General features: G+C 47.1%; 1 protein-coding gene across 4 annotated transcripts; it reads right to left on the bottom strand.

Annotated features, from left to right (window-relative positions):
* Positions 1 to 206: 206 nt before the first annotated feature.
* Positions 207 to 21,130, bottom strand: ZNF202 (zinc finger protein 202). 4 transcript variants are annotated; one of them, XM_027563425.1, is made up of 8 exons: positions 21,016 to 21,130; positions 10,405 to 10,574; positions 5,739 to 6,233; positions 4,870 to 5,080; positions 4,427 to 4,515; positions 3,381 to 3,510; positions 2,722 to 2,841; positions 207 to 2,018 (listed from the first exon to the last, which is right to left on the bottom strand). In XM_027563425.1, exons 3-8 carry the CDS (start codon positions 6,138 to 6,140, stop codon positions 1,024 to 1,026), a joined length of 1,947 nt encoding a protein of 648 aa, XP_027419226.1. In that variant the 5' UTR covers positions 6,141 to 6,233; positions 10,405 to 10,574; positions 21,016 to 21,130; the 3' UTR covers positions 207 to 1,023. The 4 variants fall into 4 exon arrangements, with proteins under 4 accessions (XP_027419226.1, XP_027419225.1, XP_027419227.1 ...); XM_027563424.1 differs by lacking the exon at positions 10,405 to 10,574; XM_027563426.1 differs by lacking the exons at positions 4,870 to 5,080; positions 10,405 to 10,574; positions 21,016 to 21,130 and having other exon boundaries at positions 5,739 to 5,817.
* Between the last annotated feature and the right edge of the window lie 764 nt (positions 21,131 to 21,894).

Here is a 21,894-nt window from a genome sequence, read left to right as displayed (position 1 = left end):
CAGCAGCAACAGCTCTTTCTTAATTTTCCCGTAATTTGAGCTTAGATCTTCTCCAGTTTCCTTCATGTAAATAAAGTGAGCCCGTCCACCATGATTCTACAATCGTTAAGAGTGCCTCTGTCAGCTGATACCATTTCAAAAATCCCCTCACAAACCCATGTGATGAGGATAGGGTGGGTGGGCTTGTATATACGTGGAAATGTAAATGATTTCACCATGATTTTAATCAGGCTTTACTGAATCCCTCAGCACCCAAATGCTACATCCCACTTGTGGCAGAATAAGTGCCAGGGACAAAACCAGGAAACTGGGAGGCCCAGGCACAAGCCTTCTCACAGGAGAAACCCACGAGGAAAGAGGCTGCTGCCTGGGCCCCCCTTTCAGGCAGTGTCTAGCACCTGGTGTCATTTTAACCTTGGAGAGGAGAGCAGCCTGACGAGGTCTACATGAAGCCACCTTCATGTTTCTGCCCATCAAATGCTACTCACACCTCTCCCCAGAGTCAAAGGAAAGTGCATGGTGAGGAAGTGAACCAGTGAGAGGTTTTTACAGGTAATCTATGGGGTCAGGCGCGGTTCTCCTGCCCTGACTTCAGGGCTGTGTGCTTTAATGTTAGAGCCCAGGGAGGACGGCATCGTAAAGGCTGGTCCCTCACCAACCCTGAGGATTGGTCCTGGGCCACTTCAAAGCTGAGACTGTTGTCTTCAGGATGGGGGCAAGTATAATAAGCCCAACCTCTTGTGTCTTCACTCCCCCTGCTTCACACCTGCCCGGTGGAGGCGGGAGCATTTTAGCCAAGGAGAGGCCTCATTTCAGGCAAACTTTGGGAAGAACATCTCCTCACGGTGTGGAGGAAGGCTGAGAGGTCCTGCCAGGAGCTAATTTAGCTGCGGGAAGGTGTCATCAGACTTGGGCAGGTCAGGCAGATGCCCTAGACGAGGTCGCCTCTAGCCGACAAGAGGGCCTCTCCCAGTCTGTCCCCAGGAGAGGGCTGAAGGCAGGTGTCCCTGCGTGCGGCCCTGGCTAGGAGGCCTTTTGTGAATGGGTCCTCTGGTGCCTGATTAAGTGGTAGCCTCTGCTGAAGCTCTTTCCGCATGTGGGGCACGTGAACGGCTTTTCGCCTGTGTGTGTCCGCTGGTGCCTGATGAGGTGGTCCCTCCGGCTGAAGCTCTTCCCACACTCGCTGCAGCGGCAGGGCCTCACCGAGGCGTGTCCCCGCAGGTGCTTGGCGAAGGCGGCGCTGTGGCTGAAGCAGCGCCCGCACTCGCTGCACAGGTACAGCTCCTCGGCCGCGTGTGTCTTCCGGTGGGCCAGGTACCTCCTGTGGTCGCTGAAGTCCTCGCCACATTCCCCGCACAGGTAGGGCTTGCCTCCGAGGTGGATTCTTTGGTGGGTGGTGAGCACGGATTTCTGGCTGAAGCTTTTGCCACAGATGGTACAGAAGAAGGGCTTCTCGCCCGTGTGCGTCCTCTGGTGCCTGACGAGGTCGGAAGTCCAGCGGAAGTGCTTCCCGCAGTCCTCACACCTATAGGGCTTCTCCACGGGTGGGGTTCTCTCCGCCTGGACCAGAGGGGCGGCCTCACCCAGACTCCTCCGGTTTAGCGGGTATTTGTGAGGAGCGTTGGTCCTGTGTACCTTTTGGTGCCTGGCGAGATGGGAGCTCCGTGTGTAGCTCTTCCCACACTCCATGCATTTATAGGGCTTCTCTCCCGTGTGAGTTCTCAGGTGTCGAATGAGGTGGGAGTTACAAGTGAAACTCTTTCCACACACAGGACAGTTATGATGTCTCCCTAACAGCAGGTGGACGGGCATGGTTTCCTGAAGGTTCATTGAACTACTGACTTGAGACATCTTTGTGCCTAATCTTCTTTCATTAAGTCTACCGGGATCATCCTCAAAGACTATTTCCCAGTCTGGAGTTTGGTGAATTTCTGTATCTCCTGACACAGACCTGTGTGGATCCTCCAAACTCAGATCTTCTTGCCCAGGACACTCTTCTTCGTCGTCACTCCCGTCTCCTGTAGAAACAGAGAGGAGAAAGGAGGCGATTACAGATGTAGAAGGTGTGCCTTCTGCACAGTGGAGAGAGTTTTACATTGTTCTGAGAGGGCAAGACCGTATAGAGAGAATATCATGTTTCTCAACTGCAGAGGCTGGAAAAAAAGAAGTAACTGGTCAACTGAGTGCCTGTTGTATGCTGAGAACTTTCTTACATGTTATCTCATGCTGGCAACAGCCTTCATGTGGACAAACATTATCATCCTCCTTTCACAAATGTGGAGGGACTTCCCTGGTGGTCTAGTGGTTAAGAACCCACCTTTAAATGCAGGGGATGTGGGTTCAGTCCTTGGTTAGGAAACTAAGATCCCACATGAAGTGAGGCGACTAAACCTGTGCATCACAACTAGAGAAGTCTGTGTGCAGAACGAATGTGGAGACTAGGGATCAAGAGTTTGTGTAAAGGCTTAAAAAATGGTATAGCTGCAATTCCAAAAGTTTCCTTTTTTTCCTGTCACCATTTTGTATTACAGAGCCCTGAAACCAATGACAGGTGTGAAGAGGGGAGAAAAGAGAGAATGTTTGGCTTCAGAGGGAGACAGTGGTGTTGGCTGAGCCGTTACAAAAACCAGAGAGGGGCTCTCCAGAGGGCGAGGGAAACACTGACCAGAGGAACTGCCAGCCAGGGGGTGAGGGTGGGGCAGATCCCCTATCACTCCTCACCTGTATAGGTAAAACTCAGAATTTCTGGCTCTTCAGGCTCCTGAGGCTCTGGGACGTCTGGGACCAGAGGCTCTTCTTCTCTGACATGGGAGATCTCGTCCAGTCTGGGGATTGGAAAGGCTGCTCAAGAGAGGGAAACAGGACATCACGATTGGCTCAACAGTCCCCTGTGTCAAGAGCAGATCTTTTCTGTTCGGTAGACTGAAGAAAAATCCCATAGGCAGGCCATTCAAACCTTCCGTCTCTTTGGCTTGAGCCCGATGGGAACTGTATCTCTTGCCTTTCACCGGTAACTCAGTAATCACAAAACTGGCAGTGTTACCCTCTTTTCCTATATTCAAGTAAGTAGAATACTCCAAACTTTTATTGCTTGCTTCAAAACTGATATGCTTACCTATGTGCACTAAACTAAAACTCACATTAAAACTATAATATTATAGCTCTATTTTCTTGTTCGAGTTTCCAACTACTTTCTAGGCATTTTCTCTTCCCTTTAATTTTGAAAGCTATCATCTTCTTCAGCTGTCCTTTCATGTCACCGGTAGGGTCAGTGTAAGAGAAGTGTAGTATGTGCAACGAAAGTCTAAGACACCCTCAGTTTCCAACAAGAGGAAGATCTTTGTGCTCAGGACACTCTAGAAACACTTGAAATTCCTTACACAGGGAGACCACGATTCCACAGTCGTCTTCCAAGACGTATTCCCCATAGAACTCTTTCTGGGTTGGATCCAGATCGCTCCACTGGTCCTGGGAGAAGCATACGGCCACATCCTTGAAAGCGACCAAGCCCTGAAACAACACAAGGATTCCATTACAATGTGATGCTTCATGGAGCCTCATATCTAATTCCTGGAAGGAAGGTCTTTGATACAGGCACAGTCCATCCAAGAGACAGAGAAACTCAGATGGGACACCTGGTTCCTTTCAGGACACCTGTGTTTCATTTTCTGTTGCTGCTTCCCAAGTTTCTGCTCTTGCAACTGACCCTCTTCCTGTTCCCTCCAATCCAATCACTTTCCCTCAGCACCAGACTACACTGTTCTTCCCAAGGATATTATTTACAATATGAGAAAGGTCTTGGAAGTCATCATTCTAATGGAATCTGTATCTCTGCAAAAATTCATCTTTTCTAGGAAGTTCTTCCTAACTGCCCTTACCCAATCATGAACCACTTATACAGTCTACCTAGCATCAACAGGACTTCCCTCTTCAGCTCTACAATCTAAAAACAAGGATGAGCTCTATTCCTTTATTCTCCAGCCACTCAGCTTAGTTTCAGGGCTCCTGACCTGGTGAGCTCTTCTTGAATGCCATGGCCTGACTGAAAGAGAAGAGAACAGCAACCAAAATCAGAAACTGATTTTGCAGGCCAGTCACCCTTACAAATGACTATCAAGTTTATTTCTTAAAATCAAAAACAAATCCTCCTTTGACAACTTCAAAGTTGTACCAGAGTTTTCCCAAAACAACCCCATTTTGTTAGTCCCTCAGGTCAGTGGCAAATCAAGAAGCTCTGGAGCCTGCAGATCCAACTGAGATGTTCTCCGTGAGATGCAGCTCCTCCCCTTCCAGACATGCGCGGAACTCAGAGCTTAACCTGGCAATGGACAGTGGAAGCCTGTGTCCTGTCTGATCTGTTCAGCGTACAGTTAATGCTCAATGGTTCCTCGAGTTCCCTGCGATGCAGACGGAAATGAGGGCACACCTGTGATAGAGCAGTGAGAAGGGCGACCATCTCGGAGTTTCCAGAGTTCCTCTCTTCAGGAAGGGCTGGGTTCTGGAGCACTGGAACCTCTAAGAAGACAGGAAGGGGAGATCAGTCACGTGCAAGGCAGCCCTATAACCAGCAAAGAGCTGAGCATTCCCCATGGTCTCTGGTGGGAAGGGTGGGGTCGAGACACTGGCCTAAGGGCAGTCTGAGTCACCCCAAAGCTGCTACCTATAACGTTATGGGAATGCCAGGGGAATAACCAAGAGTTCTGCTGGCCACAGTGGCCCTGCTCTCGCAAGACTATGGCTAGTACTGCCTCCTTTCAACACCCTGCATCCTGTGGCTTCCTCCACTCATGCTCTACCAGCCTCCCCATCTGAGAGCAACACCCCCACCCCTCACTCAGCCATGACCCCCGCTTCCTGTGGGCTTCCCACCGCTCTCCTGCAGGGGCTGGAGCTCCGACTCCTGGCACAGGGTCTGCTCTTCTGACGCCCCCAGATCTGGGCTCTGTGTGGTCTCCTCACGGAGCTCCTCGGGGGTCAAGGTCTGTGCAGGGTCCTGCAGCTCACTAGGTGACCCGGGCTCTGCTCCTGGAGGCACTGTCTCCTCGGACAGGACTTCCTGGCCGTGAACATGGACAGTCACCTGGGAACAATTCCAACTTCCAGTCACCGCTGAGTCAGGATAAAGTCCTGGGTGTCACAGAGCTCACATCAGAAGAAGCTGCCATCAGAAAACTCCCAGGGGGGCCCAGGTAAAGGGGGGAAGTCCAGTCCCCCTGGTGTGTGCGAGGGGAAGCTCAGGTTACTGTCGCCAGAACAACGGGCGGGGGCGGGGAGGGGGGCGCGGGACATTCAGATACAGCCCTGTTTTCTTTTTTCCCTCAACCCTGCCCATCACTGGGGCTCTGAGGTGCCATCCTTCCCATCACCCTCTGCTGTCTTAGGAGGGGCTTCTCTGACTGAGGGGCTGAGAACCTCTGAGGAAGTCAAAGAATTCTCTACCCCCACCCCCACCCCCACCAGGAAAATGAGGTTCAATACCGAAAGGGAAAAGGAAAGCGGTATCACCCTTGGTGATGAAGCCGCAAAGATGGCCTCCCCAGGCAGGTGTTTCAAGAACCAGGAAGTCACACACACACACACACAAACACACACTCCACTGTCCCATGGGGCATATGGATCTAGGTGCAACCCAAGGGCAGAGTCAGTTAAGTTTACGAGGTGATTTCTGTGAGCCCTAGCCATCCTTCCAGCCGGTAGACCCCCTCCGCATCACACAGATCAGGACTCCCCCTCCTCACCCACCGCCTTGGTCTCCTGGGCTGTTTCTGCAAACCCTCCACCAGGGTCACGGCCTCCTCGCCGCTCTCGGGCCGCTGGCCCCGCACCCAGCTCTGCAGCTCTCCGGGCAGGACAGTGAGGAACTGCTCGAGCACCAGCAGCTCCAGGATCTGCTCCTTCGTCCTGCGCTCTGGCCTCAGCCACTGACGACACAGTTCTCGGAGTCGGATGAGGGCTTCCCGCGGGCTGGCTGCTTCCTGGTAGCGGAAGCGCCGGAAGTTCTGGTGTGACGTCTCAAGCACAGGGTCATCCCTCTGTGAGACAGACTCCGGCCGACAGGGGAAGTCATCTTCCAGTTTCACCATGAGAATTCCCTCTTCTTCCCAAAGATCCTGGTCCTCCGGCTCCAAGGCAGTAGCCATTGTCTGGCTCTGAGGTGGCCTCAAACCATCGAGAGCTCACAACGTTCCCCCTCTATCAGCCTAGGCGCCTCCAGGAGTTTCCTCCCAAGGAACCTGGGGTAGAGAAGTGAAGACAGACAACAGGCTAAGCATGAAGGTAAGCACAGGAGTCACAGTTCTGAGCTCAGTCTTAATCCTGTACACATAACAGTCCCGAACTCAAGTTCCCTTTCCCCTAATCTCTGTAACATCCTCTGTACCTAGACCTAGTTGGAATAGGGTAATCCATGCCTGAAGGTATGTTCTCCCATTCCTTTTCCTAGGCAAGGATCACACCTCATACAAAAACAGAAAAAATACTGCATTTCTATTTCATAAAATCTGTTAACCTTAAAGGAAAACGGTAGGAGAAAGGACACTTAAAACTGCCTGCTAAAAATGTGGTATTGATTACCACCTGTTTTACAAACACACACACATGCTGACATATACATGGGGATATATGTTCCAAGAAGCGACACATCAATAGGCCTGAAGTAGAGAAGACTTAATGGAGGTTCAGTGAACTGAATCACACTCTGTTGGCAATTTCTTCTGTAAAGTGGGGACTCTCAGAGATTTGAGGGGAGGACTGTATGAGGGAACAGTGAGGAAAGCCACAGAAACAGTGGCTGGCACACAGGCACCCCCTGAAGCAACCTTCCTCTTAAGATGTCTTTAACTGGGAGAACTACAGACCCTCAAACCTGAATGCTGAAAACTAAATTCATGATTCTAACTCCCAAATCCACCCCTCTTCCTGGTATCCTCTGTTGGTTGAGATCATCACTTTGTTAAGTAAACACTCAACTTTATAATCTTTGGATTCAATGTTGATTCTTCCCTGTTGCTTATAGCTCATTAAACCAGTTCTGCCTCTTAAGCCTCTAAGTCTGTTTCCTCCTGCTTAGGCCCTCACCTCTTGCCTGGACTATTGCCACGACTTCCTTATTGGGAGTTCTGTAGCTCTCAGCTATGAGCAGAGTGCAACACATTCACCAGTTGAGCTTTTGCAGAACACAGAATCACACATCATTCTTCTGGACACTCTGATTCAAGTCAGTCAAGACAACTGTATCTCTAAGAAATGCTACATATGGTTCTGATGTGCACCCTAGTTGAGAAACACCTAAGGCATCTATGATTAAGATTAAGAGTCCTGGAGTCAGACAGCTAGACTGTCAGGGTTTGAATCCTCACTCTACTGTTTATGAGGTGTGGGGCCCATGGTCAACTTTTATCCTCCTTCTGCCTGTTTTCCCATTTCCAGAATGGAGGTAAGGATGGAATCCATCTAACAGGGTTACTATGAGGAGTATCTGTGAAGTGCTTAGAAGAGCGATGGTGCCCCAATGTTAACTATTATCTTTCTGAATTATAGTTACAACGGCATCACCCAACATTTTAAAATAGTAACTTTGTAAGTAAGATCAGTTCCAAAATCCTTAGCATGGCACATGAAGCCCTTCACAACCAGCCTCTGTTTATGGTTCAGGGCTCGTATCCTCCCCTTTTCTCTGTGGCACCTGCTATAATGAATGCATTGATCACCTCCCTACAGTAGGCTGTCTTTACAGACCTCCAAGTCCCTAAGAGTCTGTTCCTTATGTATGGAAAACTCCCACCCCTGATGCTGCACGTGTTCTCTTATTTCTTCTTCATTTCCGGGATTTACAGTTCAGGTCTTAATCAGTTTTCTGGATTACTGCAGCTGCCTCTACACATGAGCTACCTGTCTCCAGGTTCATTACCTTTAAGTTACCATTCATCGTTATCACCAGAGTGAGTGCTCTTCACAAATCTGGTCCTGTCCCTTCCTTATTTAAGATACTCAATCACTCCTCTCTTGTCTTGTAACTGAAATACGAACTTCTAAGGATTATGTATTAGGTTGACCTTCATCTTGTTACTCCTTTGCCTTCCTCTCCTTTCAAACACACACACACACACAGAGTGCATGTGAAGCACACAAAAGCTCTATGCTCTTTGTCCTTTCCACATGCAGTTCCTTCAGAATCTTGGCCCTTCATTAGGTTAAACTTGTCTTTCAAGACATAGATAAGGCTTCATGTTTTCTGAGATGCTTTCTTTGAACCCATTCCCTGGCCCTTAAGCATGGTTAGGAATCACTGCTTCCCTAGCTATCTGAGCACATCTGTATCTCAAATCTGCCATATCACCCAGCCATCGTGTATCTTTCCTGTGAAACTTCTTGAAGTAGGGAGCTATGCTGTAGTCAATCTCCAATACCCATAAGAAATGGCACAATAAATACATCTAGATGAGTAAGTCTCCACTTTGAAGTTTCCTTCCTACATTAACAGGATTAAAGTCTTTCCCACTGTAAGTTTCTATTCTCTTTTATTCACCAAATCTCGTTAAATCTATGTTCTAAATCAAATTCATCCATCTCATCTCCTTTGCCATTCCCTTAGTCAAAGCTTGATGACCCAGTAATCCCTATAACCACAGAGGCATGTGTGTGGGATGAAGTACCAGGTTCAAATCTCACCAGTGTCCTCCTGGTGGCTGCCCCCACCACCACTCTCCATGTGCAACCTGAGGGGTTCTTCATGTCCCCATCTTTTTCTGCTTCACTACAACTGCCCCTGGAGAAGGAAATGGCAACCCACTCCAGTGTTCTTGCCTGGAGGATCCCATGGACAGAGGGAGCCTGGTGGGATACAGTCCATGGGGTCGCAGAGTCAGACACGACTGAGCGACTAAGCATACATGCACAACTGCCCCAGGTTCACCTCAATGTCAGTAATCCACTCTTTTTAAACTTTTTGACCACACCACATGGCATGTGAAGTCTTAGTTCCATGATCAGGGATTGAACCCATATCCCTTGCATTGGAAGGGTAGAGTCCTAACCACTGGACCACCAGGGAAGTCCTAGCAGTTCATTCTTAACAGCTATAACATGCTGTCTAATGTCCAATGCTGTCCATTAATGACCAAATTATTCATTCTTAAAATCTGTATCTCAAAGCAGTTTTCATTCAGGCTCACTTCATTTTTCCATTACCTGAAAACATGTACTATGTAATTTCATGGTCTGTTCTAGAAAGTTCCATAATTAACAGATCTCCCTGGGCTAATTTTCCTACATATTAAATCTGCTCTACCTCATGGTGGTTTTTCTTCATGAGCAGTTTGTAATTTTTTTAATGCTTTTGCCCATTTCCTTTGGGAGACCTGAGAGCCCTAGGTTATAAAAGTGAGCCCTTTGAATGAAATTTCATTTGCTTCTACCCAAGTACTAGTGGTTTCAATGATCTTAATTTCTCAGAGTATTTCCTGAATCATGCTGACAGTGTGTTATTTAGGCCTAAGCCTCTGACCCAAGGCTATAAAGGTCTACACTTCCCTCGCCCTTCCGTGTGATCAGTAGACACACTTTCACAGTAGCTTTTCCAGGCTCCAGGCTGGCAGATGGTTCAACTCCATATTCCTCCCCTGTCCCTACCAGTCCCCCACTCTCATATCACATTGTTGGGAGTACAGGTATTAGAACCCCAAATACTAGAAGCCTTTATTTTGGTGTGAAATTTCCTTGGGCTGTGGTGGAGTCAAGAGTGACTCCCTCCTCCAGCTTTTATTTCTGGAACCTACACATTTACCTTTAGCTTTGGGGAAGGGAGGTGGATGAGTGCCAGCATCCCCAGATGGACAGGAGCCATGTCCACGTCAGCTCCACCTGCAATACTTCAGTAAGGTCTGTCTTTTTTTTTGATGTGGACTGTTACTTCTGTTTTATGTTTTGTGGGATCTTAGCTACCCGACCATGGTTTGAACCTGCACTCCCTGCACTGGAAGGTGAAGTCTTAACCACTGGACCACCAGGGAAGTCCCTGACTAAACTTCCTAACATATAAAATCAGCCAACAGCTCCACACTGTCCACAGGAAAAAATCTGAACTCCTTGTAATTTGACTCTCGAGGCCCTGCAAGACCTGGCCCTTGCCCCTCACGGGGCATGACTGCTACTCCATTGTACGTTGCTGCCTGCATGTACAGCTCTCTCCCTTTTCTGTGCTCTCACTGGGTTTTTGTTCCTGATGCTGTTGACACTCCTTGAAATACCCTTTCTACCCCCTTTACTTGGTCAATTCTACTCATCCTTCAGACCTGCTTTTCCTGGACACCTTCCCTGGTTCTCCCAGACTGTTTGCACAGGAACCTAGACCCTGTATCACAGCACACACATATATCTACTTTATGCGTAGTAAGAATCGCTCACACTCCTGTTTAATTCACCAGACCACGAAGCTCTGAGGACAGGGCTGGACAGCACCCAGCTCAAGGCTGTCAACAGGTTCCCAGGCAGACACCATGGTAAGTCTTTCTCCAGAAGGACAGATCCAGTGTCTTATCAATTTTTATTCATTCATTTGTTCAGCAAACTATGTGCTAGACAGATGGATAAATAAGGAAAAAAACACTTGTTATTTGGATTGTGAATAAAACAGAATATTGTCAGTGGTTCCTGAAGTGAGGAAACCACAACTCATCACAAGGAATCTTCAGGTTGCCCTGGGAGAATCCACATATAAGTCATAAGAACTGTGTGTTTGGAAAAGAAAAACAAAGTTATTTTCCTCTGAAGATTTGAATCAATTTTAATAATCACAAAACCAGACATAAAGTAATTTAATGCAACTACAACAATGACTGATGCTTTCAAACTGTGGTGAGGATCCCTTGGATAGCAAAGAGATCAAACTCGTCAATCCTTAAGGAAATCAACTCGAATATTCATTGGAAGGGCTGATGTTGTTGCTTCAATCCTTTGGTCACCTGATGCGAAGAGCCAACTCACTGGAAAAGACCCTGATGCTGGGAAAGAATGAAGGTAAAAGGAGAAGAGAATGGCAGAGGATGAGATGGTTAGATAGAATCACCAACTCAATGGACATGAGTTTGAGCAAACTCCGGGAGACAGTGAAGGACAGGGAAGCCTGGCATGCTGCAGTCCACAGGGTCACAGAGTTGGACATGACTCACCAACTGAACAATGATGATTTATCAGGACAATGCCCCCCCACATCTGCAAGGCAGGGGAAGAAGATGGTATTGATACACAGGGTCTCCAGATTAATGAAGGGATTTCTATTATTAATATCTTAAAAGTCCAAGAACTTCCCCAGCAAAGCCGGCCAGGAACTCTCATGTTTTCATGTAGCACAGTCCACAAGATTCCCTATTACAGAGTCTATGTGTTACAACAGAGGGTGATGCTCTTACAGGGCTTTGCTTTCCCCAAAAAGAGAACATAGTAGCACCACATAAAATCTGATTTATTTGCTTGTTTTGTATTTATTTTGGCAAGCTAAGATGAGATGGAGGCAAAAGGTCAGCAACAGCAGGGACTTCCCTGGTGGTCCAGCAGCTAAGAGTCTGCTCTCCCAATGCAGAGGGCCTGGGTTCGATCCCTGGTGGGGGAACTAGGTCCCACATGCAGCAGCTAAAGATACTGCGTGTCACAACTAAGACCTGACACAGCCAAATAAGTGAATAAATATTTTTTAAAAATCAGCCAACAGCAGAATAAGGGAAGCAGAGCTGTCCTTGTTGGGGCAGGAGATGGGAAGGGAGGAGGTGGGCAGTGCTGTGGGAAGAGTACCAGATTCAGTATCCAGAGATGTATGTCTGGGCCCACATCCCTACGAACCTGGGGTTTCCTGAGACAATGGACACGAGTGCTTGTAAAGGATGAAACTCTCTGCAGACAACCACGCCCCTAATACACAGGATTCACTGAGGTCTGTGAGAGCTTACAAACTAGTGTGCTGTGCAAATGTTACATGTCAGTACTAGAGACAGAAAATGGACATTGTATTTTATTCTGCCCTTTATGGGATGGGCTACCCTGTGAGTCTGCCTAGGAATTCGTTGCCTTTGCTATTCTAATGCCTCCCCTCAGTGTCTGTCCTTGGAATGGCTCTACAGTGATAGCTAAAAACCCCAAACCAGGATGCTACAGAGAGACCTTGAGGCCAGGCCAAAAAAAGTGGAAGACCTTGTTTCAGAAGGCTTGAACATGATGTCTGCAGAGACGCTTCATGCGCCTTTGCCTGGGCAGGCCGCATGACCTAGTCTCTTCAGTGTTTCTAAGATGTCTGGGGCAAGACTGGGGAGGAGAGGTGGAGAGGCAAGACCTTTCTTCCATCTTTGGCCCAGCTGTCTCTGTCCCTGAGTGAGTTCCATGCTAGTGAGCTTCCCAGGTGGCTCAGCTGGGATAGAATCCACCTGCTAATGCAGGAGACTCAAGAGACACGGGTTCAATCCCTGAGTCAGGAAGATCCCCTGGAGGAGGAAATGGCAACTCTAGTATTCTTGCCTGGAGAATCCCATAGACAGAGGAGCCAGGCTACAGTCCATGGGGTGGCAAAGAGTCAGACACGACTGAGCACACATGCATGCACACACACACACACACACACACACACACACGCCCTAACTCAATCCTACTGACAAGAACAGAACACTACAGGCGGTGAAAAGATACCTGGGTCTCTAGCTTAAAATGTTACTACCATGTGGGTGGTCTGTAGTCCTACAGCATCTAATCTAAAGAATGATAGGATCTACTAGATCTATTTACTGGCAAATAATCTTCAGAAGAAAACAGTGATCAGAGGTTCAAATGATGACATTCAGCTGATACTTAAATCCCTCCCAGTCTGCCTTCTCTGTATGACACAGGTCCAGAGCCTGGAGATGTGAATGTCTGCTCACTGGGGCTAACCAGACCTTGCCACTGCTCCTCCTGTTGTTCTAGAAATCAGCCAATGAAGATTGTTCACTGCCCTTTACTACTCCTGCACTGTTCTTTAAAACTAAAGATTACCCACTAAGATCCTCCTCCTGGAAAGATTCTTCCACTTTACTGTTAGTTATTCTTATGCTAATGCCCAACCACAGTCTACATATAATGGTTAGGGGCTCCAGAGCCTTAGTCTGGACCCCTCTCCTCATTTATTAGCCAGGGGATACTCCTTAAACCTCAGTCCAAATTTCAGAATGTTGGCTAACACTTTGCACCTCACATGGTTGTTGGAAGGATAAATCAAGTCACACACTGAGTTGCTCAGCACAGAACTTGGTATATGGCAGATGCTCCATATATTCTGTTCTCTTTCCTTCAAATTACTTTAAATCCTTTTGGGAAGAAAGCAAGATTTAAATGATAAGCAAAAGTCCTTTATTTCATCATAAGTCCAAGAAAAAAATGTAAATGCACAGATTTAAAATCTTGGTATGTTTACTATTACATCTAAAGCACAGTGTCTAGGGAGTTTTCTGGGCTTCCGTGGTGTCTCAGACAGTAAAGAATCTGCCTGTGATGCAGGAGACCCAGGTTTGAATCCTGGCTCTGGAAGATCCCTGGAGAAGGAAAATGGCTCTCCAGTGGAAAATACCCACTCCAGTATTCTTACCTAGAGAATTCTATGGACAGAGGAGCCTGGTGGGCTACAGTCCCTGAGGTTGCAGAGTTGGACATGACTGAGTAACTAATACAAGGGAGGTCCCTGGCAGTCCAGTGGTTAGTCCATTTGGTGCTCTCACTGCCATGGCGCAGGTTCAATCCCTGGTCAGGGGACCAAGATCCTGCAAGCCACTCAGTGCAGCCAGAAAAAGAAAAAATAAAGTGTTAAACCAAGACGAGAGTCCTTGTTTTGAAAGCACTTACAAGCGAAGATTAAACAAGGTCCTTGGGACACAGGATGCAAACTTAAAGACAGGTTCTCCTGCCTAAGACCACGTTAGCAACGCTTCTACTTAAATCACAGTTCTGTCCCCTCCCTTGAACAGGAAGAGGCAACCTGAGGCAAATCCAGCCGTACAGGCATACCCCATTTTACTGCATTTCATCTTTATTATGCTTCAGAGATGATCTGCTTTTTTGTTTGTTTCAGTTTACAAATTACAGGTTTGTGGCAACCCTGCATGGAGCAAGCCATTTTTCCACCAGCATTAGCTCACTTGATGTAATTACATTTTGATAATCCTTGTAATATTTCAAACTTAATTATTTTTATATTTGTTATGGTGATCTGTGATTAGTGATCCTTGATGTTACTACTGCAATTGTTTTGGAGTGCCACAAACTGCACTCATATAAGATAGCAAACAATCAATAAATGTGTACTTTCTGACTGCTCCACTGACCAGCTGTTCCCCCATCTCTCTTGTCCTACTCCCTTAGACACAATAATACTGAAATTAACAAAATTAATAACCCTACAGTGGGCCCTAAGTGTTCAAGTGACAGGAAGAGTCACATGTCTCTTGCTTTAAATAAAAAATGAGAAATGATTAAACTTGATGAGGAGGGCACATTCAAAGATAAGACAGGACAAAAACTATGCCTCCTGCACCAGTTAGCCAAACTGGAAAGCAAAGATAAACTTCTTAAACAAAATTAAAAGTGTTACTCCAGGGAATTCATAAATATAAGAAAGTGGTGAAAGTTTTAGTGGTTTAGATAGACTATCAAACCAGCCCATCATTCAAAGGATCGTTGAATCCTTCCAGCCAAAGCTTCATCCAGAGTATGGCCCTAGTCCTCTTCAATTCTGTGAAGGCCAAGAGAGGTAAAGCAGCTGCAAAAGAGAAGTCTGAAGCTAGGAGAGATTAGTTCATGAGGTTTAAGGAAAGAAGCCATCTCCATGAACATAAAGTGGAAGGAGAAGCTGCAAGTACTGATGAAGAAGCTGCAACAAGTTATCCAGCTGTAGCTAAGAAAATTCATGAAGGTGGCTGCACTAAACAGCGTATTTTCAATGTAAACAAAACAGCCTTTTACTAGAAGAAGTTGCCATCTGGGACTTTCATAGCTACAGCGTGTATATTCAGTCATGTCTGACTCTTTGCAACCCCATGGATTGTAGCTCATGAGGCTCCCCCGTCCATGGGATTGTCCAGGCAAGAATACCGGAGTGGGCTGCAGTTTCCTACTTTAGGGGATCTTTCCAACTCAGGGATTGAACCCACATCTCTTCCGTTTCCTGCACTGGCAGGCAGATTCTCTACCACTGCACCACTGGGAAGCCCTCATAGCTAAAGATAAGTCAATAATTAGCTTCAAAGGGCAGGCTGACTCTCTTGTTAAGGGTTAATACAGCTGGTGACTTTCAGTTTAAGCCACTGCTCATTTGCTATTCTGAAAATCCTAGGGCCCTTAAGAGTTATGTTAAATCAACTCTGCCTGCGCCCTATAAATGGAACAACAAGGCCTGGGTGACACCACATCTGTCACAACATGGTTTGTTGAATATCTTAAACTCACTGATGAAACCTATTTCTAAGGGAAAAAAGCCTTCTTTCAAAATATTACTTCTCATTGAAAATGCACTGGGTCACCCAAGAGCTTTGATGATGTACAAGATTAATGTTGTTTTCATGCCTGCTCACACAACAACCATCCCATAGCCCATGGATGAAAGACTAATTTTGACCTTCAAGTCTTATTATTTAATAGCAAGAGAACTAGAATCAGAAATGGAGCCTGAAGATGTGACTGAATGCTATAATCTCATGATAAAACCTTCATGAATAAGAAACCTCTTCTTATGGAAGCAAGTGTTTTCCTGGGATGGAACCCACTCCTGGGAAGGTGCTGTGAAAACTGTTGCAATGACAACTAAGGATTTAGAATCAGCAGGGTTTGAGAGAAATGACTTCAATTTTGAAAGAAGTTCTACTGTGGGTAAAATGCTATCAAACAGCACTGCCTGCCACAGAGAAACTGTTTATGAAAGGAAGTCAACTGAAGCAGTAAACTTTGCTGTTGTCTTATTTTAAGAAACTGCCACAGACACCTCAACCTTCAGCCAACAGCAGCCCGATCAGTCACCAGCCATCATATCAAGGCAAGACCCTCCATCAGCTAAAAGATTATCATTTGCTGAAGAGTCAGGTGATGGTTAGCATCTTTTTTTTTTTTTAAGCAATAAAGCCTTTTAAAATTAAGGTATATACATTTTTTTAGACATAATACTACTGCATACAATTGATTACAATACAGTGGAAACAGAATTTCTTGGGAAACCAAAAAAATTCATGTATTTTTACTGTGGGATCTCCTTTATTGCAGCCATCTGGAGCTGAACCTGTATACCCAAGCTGAACCTGTATACCCATCTGCAAACCTAACCCAGAAGGCAAAAGAAATGAAAGGGAAAAACTTCAGACTTCTTGCCTTCTAACACATCATGATCAGTGTGCTTCAAACCATGTTTAAAAACTATTTAAGACAGTCTTGCCATTTAATTTTTTCTTCCTTCATTAGACTCAACATATAAAGACATAAATATCTCCTGCCCCCAAATTTTGTAGCCTTTTGTGGTTAGGATCAAGGTCTAAAAATGTAATTGAGAGTAAATATAAACATGATAACTGTAAATAAAGCTATAATAATTGCAATAATTCACTTTAGTTTTAATTAAAGTGTTTCCTCGGAGAAGGCAATGGCACCCCACTCCAGTACTCTTGCCTGGAAAATCCCATGGGCGGAGGAGCCTGGTAGGCTGCAGTCCATGGGGTTGCAGAGTCAGACACAACTGAGTGACTTCACTTTCACTTTTCACTTTCATGCATTGCAGAAGGAAATAGCAACCCACTCCAGTGTTCTTGCCTGGAGAATCCCGGGGACAGGGGAGCCTGGTTGGCTGCCGTCTATGGGGTCGCACAGAGTCGGACACGACTGCAGTGACTTAGCAGCCAGTGTTCTTGCCTGGAGAATCCCAGGGATGGGGGAGCCTGGTGGGCTGCCGTCTATGGGGTCGCACAGAGTCGGACACGACTGAAGTGACTTAGCAGCCAGTGTTCTTGCCTGGAGAATCCCAGGGATGGGGGAGCCTGGTGGGCTGCCGTCTATGGGGTCGCACAGAGTCGGACACGACTGCAGTGACTTAGCAACAGCAACAAAGTGTTTCCTTTAGGTAGTCAAAGCTATGGTTTTTCCAGTGGTCATGTATGGATGTGAGAGTTGGACTATAAAGAAAGCTGAGTGCCAAAGAACTGATGCTTTTGAACTCTGGTGTTGAAGACTCTTTGAGAGTCCCTTGGACTGCAAGGAGATCCAACCAGTCCATCCTAAAGGAAATCAGTCCTGAATATTCATTGAAAGGACTGATGCTGAAGCTGAAACTCCAATACTTTGGCCACCTGATGCAAAGAACTGACTCACTGGAAAAGACCCTGATGCTGGTAAAGATTGAAGGCGGGAGGAGAGGGGATGACAGAGGATGAGACGGTTGGATGGCATCACCGACTCGATGGACATGAGTTTAAGCAAGCTCTGGAGTTGATGATGGACAGGGAAGCCTGGGGTGCTGCAGTCCATGGGGTCGCAAAGAGACAGACACAACTGAGCAACTGAACTGAAATGATAGGTATGTCCACAGGCCTAGGAGGCACTCCTGTCCCACTGCTGACAGTTCTGCCTTCAGAGGCAGACAACCTGTGTTCTTCCTCCTGGAGATATATCATCTGGGACAAGTCACATCGACTCATCCTGAAAATGGGGATGATTTTCTACCTAAAGGTAGAAGAGCTGGATCATTTAGAGAAAGCTATCCAACTTTTTGATGGTAACAGAGGAGGAGCTTTGAAGGGTACAAGGATATGTGGCCTCAGTACTTGAGCCATAATTTATTAGCTTAGCTTGAAGATAGTGAGAGGAATTTACTCAAGAGTTGAGAAGGGCCAGAGACCAAATACAGGTCGTGAGTCCACAATTAAACATCCTGCCACCATAAGCCTAGTGGTTAACCTCCAACATGAAGCTGGGCTTTTTAATCTTGCAGGTTTTTACTCAGAGGTGGTTAAAAGCCTAAATAAAGCAGGCCAATCTATATGCCTCAGTTTAAAACTGAACATCAAAAACTAATCTGAAGTAGGAAAAAGGTGACCACCCAACCTGACACCCACCCTGATGAGGGCAGCAGCTATTATCCGGCCAAGAGTTAAACTAGCCAAATGCATTTAATTCACTACAATGAATATGGTCAATGTCCATCACATAGAGGAACCATTATTTAATGAGAAAAAAAAAGGATAATATATTTTGTAAACGTAGTCTGACCTGAGGTGTAAATATGGATAATTCAGAATAGTTAATTCAGAAGTCATTCACTATGTTTTTAGTTTTTAATTAATATTCTGTCAAGATACTCCCTGCTCTGTATCTAGGTGACTTCCTCCTGGCTTTGCTCAAGGCTCCCCTCCATATGATGAGATGATGAAGGATGGGACCCACGCCTGCTGGACCAGAAGCATCGGAGTAGTACCAGGTTTCCACTCAGGCTATATCACGGCCCTAAAGTAGAAGTAATCACAGGATGCCATTCTTGTGCTGTTTAGTGTCTGTCTCCCACTGTGAGCCCCATCCCTGAAGGCAAGGGCCTCCTTATATGTTTTGATATTTCCAGTTCTTAACGTTTTGGCAAACTTGATTAAAAAAGATGCTCAATAAAAACTGTGATGAATTTAATTAAGTGGCTCACTTCTCTTCCTCCAACTTGAATATTCAGTTGTAGTTCAGAATCAGTGGGTACCAGGGCTTCTGGGGACAGTTACAGGAATTTGACATCAGCATTTATTTCAATCCCCTGCGGAGAATCAGGTGGCATAGTCATATACTAGTTTGTTACAAAGAATTAGTGGAGAGACGCTTCTTCAAGAGAGGAGAAAAGCAGGGGATGAAGTTCATTCAGCCCAGAAATATCTACTGAACATCAATTGTGTTTCCCACACAATTCAAGATGCTGGGCAAAGAAAGAGGAAAAAAAGCACAGGCCCTGATCCGAAAGAATTTAATGTAGTTAAAAAACAGCAGGGACTTCAGTATACTAGTAACTCACAGCAAAACTTGAGAATATGGGTATAAGCTATGTGATCAAAATTAAAGCTCCTATTAAGAGAATTTAGAAAATCAAGGGGAAAACTCAATATTTCACCATCAATTCAGCTTAAGATAATGTTGCACTTGGCTACAAAGGACATTTTCTTAATTTTACAAATGAAAGAACTCAGACCTAAGTGGTTATATTACCCACACAAGATCGTGTTACTAGTTTCAAGCACAGAGGTGCTCACACACAGCTATTTTGATGCTCAAACCACTGGGACGTGTGAAGAAGTTTGGCCAAAGGCAGTGGTTCTCATTCTGAGAAAGCCAGGTCAGCAGCACCAGCACCAGAGGACTTGTTAGAAATGCAAATGATCAAGCCCCAGCTCTGACTTACAGTAACTCTGGGGGTGGCTCCAGGAACCTGTGGGGCTTCCAGGGGATGACGATGCTTGCTAAGTCCGAGGACCAGTACCAAAAGCAAAGGAAGGAAATCTAGGATACGAGCAGAAGGCGTCCAACTTTTGCAGTGCTGCCCAAATGTAAAGGCAGAAAAGTGTCTAGGACCATTATATGTTTTACGCTTCTGCCAAATAATTGGAAAAATAATGTTGTAAACCTGTAACTTACCTCATCTGTATAGTTTATAATGCTCAAGAGTCCCTCATTTAGTAGAAAACCTTGATATACCCTTGAAATGACTGTCTACTGAAATAGTATATATAGAGTGCAAAAGTGGTACAGCAGGAGAAGAAAGGGGGAAAGACCAGGAATCCCAGGTGTTTGGTCCTAGGAAGAAAAGTTCCCGTCCTCCCTCCACCCCTGCCAACCTTCTTAAACGGGACAGTAAAAGCAGAAAGTTACCCAAGACAAACGCCTGCAAACCCTAACAGCTCCCCTGTCATATATCTCCCACTAACAAGCCTCCCATGGCTGCCCCACACTTTCTAAGTGGCTTTCTGGCTCAAGGCCCATAGAGCAGATTGGAAGAGAAGTTGGAGGGATGAGCGACTCCACTAGCTTTCCTTGTGGCTTCTGAGTGAGGCTGCCCTGGGTGTCACCAGCAGAATGTGGCCAGAGAGAAAGCAACAGTAGTAAGTCTAGCCTCTAAGTAGACCCTGGATGTGCTAAGATGTGGGAGCACCCCAGGACCAAGGCAGACAGGGTTATCAAAGTGACCAGGAGAAAAGAACATCCGTGTCCAGAAAAATTAAAACCTGGCTAACTTTCCGAGAAAACGAAGCAAATCCATGGCAGACAAACTAACAAACTTTTAGTGAAACCAGACAAAAAGCCGGGCCCGGATACTCCCACTGAGGGTAGCGCTAGGTGGTGTCGAGAAGTGCCAAAACTGGCTGCTAGGGGTTGGAGGAGGGAAGTTGCAAATGAAGACAGCAGTCACTGGCTTGAGAGGAGGTTCGGGTCGGTCACAGTGAGCCGAAAAGGCACAGACCAGATGGTCTCCAAAGCCTCCGATGATCACGGGTAATAAAATCACGGGTGAGTGTATCTGCGTGTGTTGCAGCGGAGTTAGCGGTTGGCAAAGTGATGGGGCTCGCCAGGACAGGGAGCCTTCGGGAGGATTGCTCTAACCAGGTGAGAGGCGGGGTGAGAAAAAGCCGCCGGAACTGAAGGGGCCTCGACCACTCCTCCCTCGGTTTCAGGGGTAAGGGGGCCGTTGGCGCGGAAGCAACGGGAGGTACGAACTAACTGCGTTTCTGCAGGCCTCAGGAGGGGGCGGAGGGCGGTGGCTGCAAAGAAAGAAGCATGGATCGCCATCCACATCCCTGGAGGTTCTTGCTTCAGCCGCCAAGACACACCGGGACCACCACGCCTCGGCCCCCTCCACGCACTGCCGCCACCCCTTCCCCAGGACAGTACGATTCCCCCGGGGTTCCAGGGGGGCGGGGTCTCCGACCCCTCCCTCTCCTCGCCGCTTAGCCCCGCTCAGCCCGCTCCGGCCCGGCCCGGCCCGGCCCAGCCCCCAGCACTCACGGCTCCAACAGCTCGGGCGGCTCCTCCCCTGCCCCGGCTTCTCCCCCACCCACTCCCGGCAGAGGCAGTGCCGCCGGATCCGAGCCGCGCGGGGCCCGGCGGGTCGGAACACGTGGGGCCTTTGCGCCCGGAACCGGAAACTGCCCTTCGCCCCGCCTCCTTGCCGCCCAGGGGCCTTTCTAGGCGCTGGGAGGATTGCTTGTTTCTCTGTGCCCCCTCGTTCTAGGAGGCCTCTTGTTCACCCGGACGCGAACCCGATTCAAGGGCGTCTGCCCAGCTCTCCTGCCCCGCTCTGCAGGGGGACGGGCTATGGGGTTGTAGGGGAGTGCATTTACACTCGTGCCCTTGCAGTAGGGGCCTCTTTTCTTTTTTATGTTTCGGCTGTTGTGTTCGTTTTAATTCTGATACCTGTATCTTTACCTGTTTTTCTTGTTTCCCCCCGCCCCCCCCTTTCTTTGCATTATCAGGGAAGCATGGTAGAAAAGAGCAGTTTGGGGGTTGAATACTGCCTCTTGTAGCTGCCATCAGTTGTAGGGATTCGGACAAATCCACCTCTGAACCTCAGTGTCCATCTTCTTTAATGGGCCAGATAATACTGTTACTGTAAGGGCTAAATGGTATCTTGTATGTGAACTGATTGGAGCTTAGTAGAAGCTTGCTGGTCTGCTGCTTGGTGGCTTCAGTCGTGTCCAGCTCTTTACTATCCCCGTGAACTGTAGCCCTCAAGTCTCCTCTGTCAGTGGAATTTTCCAGGCAAGAATACTGGAGTGGGTTTCAGTTTCCTACTCCTTTTGTGTGTACGCACATGTATGTGTCGGAGAAGGCAGTGGCACCCCACTCCAGTACTCTTGCCTGGAAAATCCCATGGACGGAGGAGCC

The sequence above is a fragment of the Bos indicus x Bos taurus genome, chromosome 15 (genome assembly GCF_003369695.1).
Source record: "Bos indicus x Bos taurus breed Angus x Brahman F1 hybrid chromosome 15, Bos_hybrid_MaternalHap_v2.0, whole genome shotgun sequence".
Taxonomy (NCBI): domain Eukaryota; kingdom Metazoa; phylum Chordata; class Mammalia; order Artiodactyla; family Bovidae; genus Bos; species Bos indicus x Bos taurus.
Note: the sequence above shows the minus strand (reverse complement) of the source record. Positions and strands in the feature narration are given on the sequence as shown.

Coding starts and splice junctions, on each gene's coding strand:
- ZNF202 (XM_027563425.1), bottom strand. CDS start 6,140: ATGGCTACTGCCTTGGAGCCGGAGGACCAGGATCTTTGGGAAGAAGAG. Junction 3,511..4,426: donor TTCTCACTGCTCTATCACAG/GTGTGCCCTCAT, acceptor GTGTTGTTTCAG/GGCTTGGTCGCTTTCAAGGA. Junction 2,842..3,380: donor TGGAATCGTGGTCTCCCTGT/GTAAGGAATTTC, acceptor TCTCTTGAGCAG/CCTTTCCAATCCCCAGACTG.